At 37.6% G+C, this 7,799-nt stretch overlaps 1 protein-coding gene across 2 annotated transcripts in view; it reads right to left on the bottom strand.

The window, feature by feature from the left end:
- Positions 1 to 7,799, bottom strand: part of LOC116688614 (guanine nucleotide-binding protein G(s) subunit alpha) — a 32,555-nt gene that overhangs the window by 15,279 nt on the left and 9,477 nt on the right. For both annotated transcript variants that reach the window (XM_032514760.1, XM_032514761.1), the window contains exons 4-5: positions 7,392 to 7,511; positions 2,683 to 2,780 (exon numbers count right to left, since the gene is read on the bottom strand). In XM_032514760.1, coding sequence (XP_032370651.1) covers positions 2,683 to 2,780; positions 7,392 to 7,511 — 218 coding nt within the window. The remainder of the gene's footprint in view (positions 1 to 2,682; positions 2,781 to 7,391; positions 7,512 to 7,799) is intronic.

Genomic DNA, 7,799 nt, shown 5'->3' with positions numbered 1-7,799 from the left:
ACACACACACACACACACGAGTCGGCAAGCCTTTGCCCTTCAAGAGCTCTGGCTTCATGTGACCACTGCATGCCTTATAACAGAGGCAGGCCAGATTGAGATCAAAAAGCGGATAAAAAAATTCCAGAAAAGAAAGAACGCAAGATTTTGGAAACAGAGGAGGAAGCACTTGGTCGAGGGAGATTTGGGAAGCTGAAGGTTTTTGGGGAAAACGATAACATATCTCATCCTTTGTGACAAATAATCTCAATAAGCCAAATACCAACAAGAGTCAGCAGGGCTGGGACGACATCTCTGTCACCAACCAAAGACAGACACATACACTGTCTTAGATGTTTGGCAAGACTGCTAACTCCACTGCAACCTGATAAATAAGGTCTTCTTTTTTCCAGCGCAAAACAATACAACTTTACAGATGTTCAACACGTAGTGGGACAATCTGCCATCAAGCACTAGGGGTGGGGGGGAACAATCAATGCAGCAAAGCATGTCATATTTTCCTGGCAATACTGTATCGATACACAGACGCCAAGTATTGCCGCTCTATTATTATTTATATGTGTGTTGGTCAGTTTGTCTGCTTGACAATTCCATTTTGCAGCAATAAAATTGAAGTGAGACAGAGAAATTTATTTTTTAAAGTAAAACAGATGTTGAAAACGTTTCCTTTTGGGGACATAATTTGAAATTGGGGAAAAATTTGAAGTTGGAAAAAGTTAACAAATTGCAATTTGTGTTTAAAATCTGAATAATATTATAAATGATATTGTATTGTGAGGCCTCTGATGATTCCCAGCCCCATCAAGCACCACAAAATGTATAAGGAAACACCTGGAGATAATGTATAATTTTCTTATTGTCAATAAATCCTGTGAAAAGATCCTGCGTACCAAATTTCATGGCAATCCATCCAATAGTAGTTGTAGATATTTCAGACCAACATTGCCAGCCCTAGTGCCATGCCTCCATCATGGCTAATAACTATTTAAAGCACATCAATGAGCCACACTGTTGCACTGGATTACATGTTTCTACATAACAATCAACATGCTAGTTTATTCTCTACGCACTATGCACTAGTTACAACAGACACACTGTGTATGTAGCGCAGCACGCATTGACACTTTGCCCTCATCAAAAACTGTAGTATTTATCATGACACTGCAGCCTCACCCTGATCTCTGTCCGGGCTTAGTGTAGCCTAATTAAATTCAATAAAACCTTCACGGGTAAAAAGTCAATACACCTGTTCAACACGTATTAACATGTAGACGTATTGAAAGTGATATTTCTCATCCACTGTCGTTATGTTTTACACAAGCACAACTTGTGACAAGCTAAAATAAAAGCTTTTCACAAAAGGTCTAACTGACTATCTTTGCAAATTGTAAATTCTTATAAAGTGAGACAAACCAGCCTCTTCTCTCTCCTTCAGCAGCAACTTCACATGGCTAATTATTATGCACGTCTCCTTCTTAAGTGAAGATGACTAGACAGGATGAATGACAGATACTGATTGATGTCTGTGAAAAAGAAACCTCTTAAATCTTCATTCTTTTTGAACTTGACTCAGTATTTTGATGTCAGGAATATTATTTGTTTTTATTAAGACTTTAGATTGTTTCCGGTGAGGGTTAGAGTTTTCTATTGGGACTTTGCTGTTGCGGCTTTACAAACAACATCTAGCCTAATTATAATCCTGTTCTGAATTCGAAGACAACCAGGCTAACATGTATGTATGAAGGTAAGAATAAAAGTAAGGCGCTATTACGCCCTGACAAGTTACTCCCTGACATTCACACTATGACAGACATAGCTCTTTATGGATCAAAACGCGAACCTTATTTATTCAGAATGGCTTCTATACTTGGTTCTGGTATGACAATTTCCCTCTCCACCTCTTGTTTATATGCAAACTTTTCTAATTTTACTGTTTCCTATGTTTCATTCTTTGTATTGTACAGTATAAGTATGTCATATTATTCTTGGTCCTTGATGTAAAGCACTTTGAATTAGAGCCCGACCGATAAAGGATTTTTTAGGCCAATACCAATACAAATATTTGGTTATTTAAAAATCCGATATTCCGACACATCGGCCGATATACATAAATATACACACACACACACACACACACACACACACACACACACACACACACACACAAACACACACAGTATATATGTTTTTTTTAAATCCAGAAATGCGTAACAAACCATAAGCAGATTTCCCTAACATTAGTTGTTTGTAGTTATTTATGAGTTCTCACTAAAATAATATGATAATTATTTTGTTTATAATGGTTAACACTCATAACGTGGTTGAATGTCCGTTTTCATTTTATTTTTTAAAAATTCATTTATCAGAATCATTTATTTGTCATTATAAATGATTCTGATTCTGATAAATGAACATTTAAAAGAAAATAGATATATGTATATATATATATATATATATATATATATATATATATATATATATATATATATATATATATATATATACATATATATTAATTAATGTGTGTATATATATTAATTTTTTCCGGCCATTATAAATGCCGATAACCTCGGCCAGCCTATATATCGGTCGGGCTCTACTTTGAAACCTACCTGCTGGTTGCTGTAAACTGCTATATAAATAAATGTTGATTAATTGATTGATAATAAAAAAGAGACTTACTATTGTGCGCAGTCGATGAGTTGATATTCGTTGGACCTTTCCCAGCAGGACTGCACACCCTCGTCCTGCCAGAGGATCTTTGCATGGTCATAAAACTCCTGGAAAGAGAAAGAGGGGTTTATGTCAACAGCATACCACAACAGAAATAACTAAGAGTCAGGCTCTCGTTTTAGGATCCCTAAAATAAAGACACTATATCACAAAAAGAGCTGTGTGTCAGTAAAACAAGAATCTTGCATAGCATTATGCTTTTGGCTTTTTAAAAGAGAAGAAAAAACAGAAGAAGAAATGTTGTTACAGTGAAGACCCACTGAACATGACGCAAAGTTCGCCCCCTGTCCCTGGCCTTCAAACTTACAGATACAAATAAAAACCAAGTGTTGGAGAAAGTGCAGGTTGCTCATTTACACGTTAGAAGAGAAATGGTGTTAAAAAGTTGTCCCTTATCATACCTAAACTATACTGAATGCAGCACACAACAAATGATGGACTTTACACACTGGTGGATGGCCATATAGGAAAAAGTTGTTGCTGGTTGGTATCTTCGGATGATATCTGTGTCCCTGGCTTAAAACGGTACTTCCTGTCCGAGTCTCAGTTGGTGAAAACGTTTAGGACATATGAACGGAGGCAGTGATACTCCCTGGCTCAGTTTGTAGATGAAGGCCGACTCGGAGAGGAGCAACAGATGAGCGGGCTCTGACAGAGGCAGCAAACAGAACAGTTCACCGAGTTCATGAAGAAATGGAGAGCTTTGTAAGGACACAAGGCTCGGCTGTCACTGCACATGGCCCTATCTCTTCACTACGATCTGCAGTTGGTCACATCCAACCTGATCCAGCACAAGCAAGCCATTATGAGTTATAGAGCTGTACTGCATACCCAGGAAATACTTGGAGTTGGGATGTGATGTATGAGGTGGATAAATAGGACGAGGTTTAAAACGAGTTTTTTGTCAGTTATGTTTTCTTATCATATTACAAAACTAATATTTATTAGAGTAAATATTGATTAATATGCATCCCAGAAGAGGGTACAAGGGGGTTAACCAGTTTGGTTTAGTACATAAATGCAAATTGATCAATGAGTAGGGTTGGGCACTGTTTGGATTTTAACGATTATGATTCCGATTCCGATTATTCCTTTCGATTATTCCTTTCGAATCAATGCTCGATTCTGATTCTTTGAGGGGTGGAGTTGAAATGGGTCAAATTCTTATTTCACAAATACGAGAAAGGTATTATTTTGATTCAATGGTGGGTTGCAGTTTTACAGGCATTTTTCAACGCAAAATAAAGCCACACTAGAGCGCTGGTTACTGTGCTCCGTGGCTCCAACACAACAAGTGCCAGGCCGCTTCGGAAACCAAAAACGTGTAAAATTAAATTTGGATCCGATGATCAGATTTGAAACCAAATCCTCCAAACGATTCCACTGGGATCGTAATTTTTAAAGTGATTCCAAGTAGGAATCGGTTCTCAATGCCCAACCCTATCAGTAAGTTAACCAATTACTTTGAGATCCTGTGTAAAAAAAAATAAGACAGTGCTCTAAAAACTTGCTGCAGAATTATACGCTTCAATTTGAATTAAACTGAATTCCTAAAATAAAGCTGAGGAAAAGGTAATTTGAGTAATCTACCAGGTGACATATTAGAGGTGTTATATCCCTGATATTGTATGTAGGGATTGACATTTTATAATTTAAAATACTGTATTTTTTTCTGAGATATTCAAAGTTTTTGGGGGAAAATCTCACCATTTTCAACTCTTTCAGACATAGGAAATGCATAAAGATATGTCCTCCATAGTTTTGATGCAACGTTCAAAACTATGCTACAGCATGAAGTTGCTTCAGAGAGTGGTTCTGTTTATACAACAGCTACTTCATGTCTGCCTGTTCATGTCTGTTGTTGATCTTAAAGAGGTTTCTCCCTTTTTTCCCCTCTGTTGAATCAAGGATTTGTATTAATAATTTTATTATAAAATTGTTAAGTCCTGTAAGCCAAATTTGTGATTTTGAGCTATTCACAGTAACTCAAATTCCCTTGACTAACTTGACTACAATGACTGGGAGCAAAGAGGTGGGCATGGCAGCAATCGGTCTGAGTTAAAAAATGTATTTTGTATAAAGGGCATAATCCATTTCATTATTAACATTTAAGGATACTTCTTTAATGAATAATACCAACAAGGATTACTGATTAGAAATGAAACTTGAAAGGAAATCAAGACTTTGGAGATTCAATCTTGGCCTCGGTGCTTATTTTCTCTTCCTCTCTTCCTCCTTTGCTTAAGGCAGAGTCAACCAGTTCAACTGGTTTCTAGAGGGCCCTAAGGCCAGGCAAGGGGGAGGCGGGTGGAAGAGTTGGAGGAGAGTTTACAGTTTAAACACTGCAAGTATCCTGCCTGGGGGGGGGGGGGGGGGGGGGGACAGGGAGGACACAGTGTTCTTCTTTAATTTGTAATTTCAATGTTACAAAGTTGGAATAATCATTTTTTGGAGTTTGACAACACTTCTATTCTCTTAATGTTTGTTCCACTGATTGGTTAAAGCTACATATAACTTTAAATTTGAGAAACATGCTTCTTTTAGACCACCACGTCCAATCAAAGTATCTAGATGTGCATGAGTTTAACTCTGAAAACCCTTTGATGTTGATGAAAATGTATTGGGGATTTGAATTGCTGGTCATGATTTTTTATTGACATACTAAAATATACTATTATGTTGTTGCTTTTTTTAAAATAGAGTTGCAACTAATGATCTTTTTCATAGACCTTTTCACGGCCGACATGTTAACCTGTCATAGTAGGAAAGGCACGGGTGTATTCAAAACCATTACTGATGGCTGCATTCCACTTAGGTGAGGCCCTGGTATTGTACACGCTGACTCACTGTAATAGCTTACTGGTACACTTGATGGAATTATGCCATCGTTAAGGTTATGAATTTCAACTGGGCTTTTCCAACTATTCATCTGCTGATTATTGTCTCGATTACTTGGTTAATCCAAATTTCCTGAAGCACAACATGGTGTGTTCAAATGTCTTGTTTTGTTTGACCAGCAGTCCCAAACCCAAAAATATTAAATTTTCAAATTATATAAAACAGAACTTATAAAAGAAAACCTTTAAGAAGGGGGGAATGTTGAATAAACCATCAAAAGTGTCACAGACTTTGTTTGCTACCGATCAACTAATCCATTTGATTGATAGTTTCAGCTAAATCAAAACGTTTTATCATAATCGGTTATGGTCTTATTATTATTTTTGACAATGCAGCGAGTCTCTGAGAGGCCGCTGGGAGCAGACTGCCGCTCAGGGGGGAAGCCCTCTGAGTCTCAGTGTTTCTGGAGGACAGGTCCCTCTAGACGCATTTGGGTTATTACAGACAATTAAAGGCGGTGTGGATCTCTCAGGTGAGAGGCTTATTCAATTGACAGCCTCCCAAGCAGAAGCACACCTGCGAATTACTTAATCACTGCGCAAACACACAGGGCGGACTCAAAAAGGCTGCCGTGGGACGTACCATACACATCTATAGCACAAATTGCCAGGGGACCTGCTCGGCAGGCTGGATATGGTTCTCCATGACGTTTAACAGTGGTTTATAATGAGACATTGAGACTAATTTCAAACATCTGAAAAAATAAATCCATCTATAAAAATGGAAGTACACAGACAAACTAGACTGGGATTAAGATTTGAAACTGTTAAAAGCCTTAATTCTAAAACCTTTTCCCACCAAAATAAGCGTATATATGTGAGTTGTATACAGGCAAAAATAGGCAATAGACTCCTTTCCCATTGCTAGCAGACGAGCATGCCTATCTGTTTTTCTTTCTGGCGTGTCACGTTCAACTTCACATGGAGAAAACAGGTTTTTTTTTTTTTTAAATATATCTACTGACTTATTCAGTCTCTCTTTTAAACTCCTGGCCGACTAATTTAGGACGATGTGCGAGCGCTGCTTGCGGGGGAGACGGGCGGAATTTGTGGCCGAGGTAACTAAGGTTCCTGCTGGAGACGACTCACATCATAGCATCACGCCGGAAAAGGAAATTTTGCATGTCCACCCGGGTGTCATGTTTTCATCACTGCCAGTAGAAGCTGGAGCCGTTAAACACTGTGACTAGTGCAGTCATTTGTCCCAGGACTGAAAGCGGCTTGTAATCGTTCCCACTAAAGACAAAAGCCAGATGTCAGTGGATGTCAGTGGTTTTTTTAGTAATTCTAGTAAAGGGGTATAAGTTTAGGGCTTCAACTAATTGAACATTGTTTTTTTATCAATTAATCTACCCATAAAAAAAAAAAGATTTGATCACAAAAAAAATATCTACCCATCATTTTAACAAATATATCATATGGTCTATTTAATGTTTAAAAGAAAATAGTGGAAAATGTCTTGTTTTGTCCAACCAGCAGTCCAAAATCCAGTTCAGTTAAATATCATAGATAAAACCATGGACATTTCGGGGATTTCTGTCTTAAAAACATCACTCAATTAATTAGTTGAGTATCAAAATTATTTCCAAATACTGCCTCATAAGACGAGATAATTTAATGATACAACACTTGAATAGGCCTCAAGATGACATTAGACTAAGATTATTAGGATACAACGGCACGTGCAGTTGAAAAAAAGGAAATAATGTAGTGCAGAAGTCAGAGAGTCAATAGGTCCCAAGGATTGAAGGTGCAACTTACCGAAGGAAACTCAAAATCCTTCTGGTTTACTTGGTTCAGGACATAATCGATTCGGCTTTTGTTCGCAGGACAGGCTACCTGGCATGGCGGTGTCAGCGTATTCATGGCAGCCACAATCGTCTGGATGGTGGAAACAAAAGAAGAAAATTGAATACAATAATTTGTTGGAAAAACCCACAACAAGGGTTAATATTCAACCCTTTTTAGTTAACATTTTCGTCTTAAAGCTCCTTTACATCCACACGCCATAGAGAGCTTCATTTTAATGAGCTACGTGTTCATTTTGAAGGTTAAGTGCTGCAGTTTTTACTTCTGATTACTAAAAACTGATTACTCAGTATTTCAATAGCATTCAGAAAACCAGTTGTCAAGAAAAAGTTCTTTTATGCATAACATCAGTTGTAATTC

This window comes from Etheostoma spectabile, chromosome 4 (genome assembly GCF_008692095.1).
Source record: "Etheostoma spectabile isolate EspeVRDwgs_2016 chromosome 4, UIUC_Espe_1.0, whole genome shotgun sequence".
NCBI classification, from domain to species: Eukaryota; Metazoa; Chordata; class Actinopteri; order Perciformes; family Percidae; genus Etheostoma; species Etheostoma spectabile.
The sequence above is the reverse complement of the archived record's forward strand: the minus strand, read 5'-3'. Positions and strand labels throughout refer to the sequence as shown.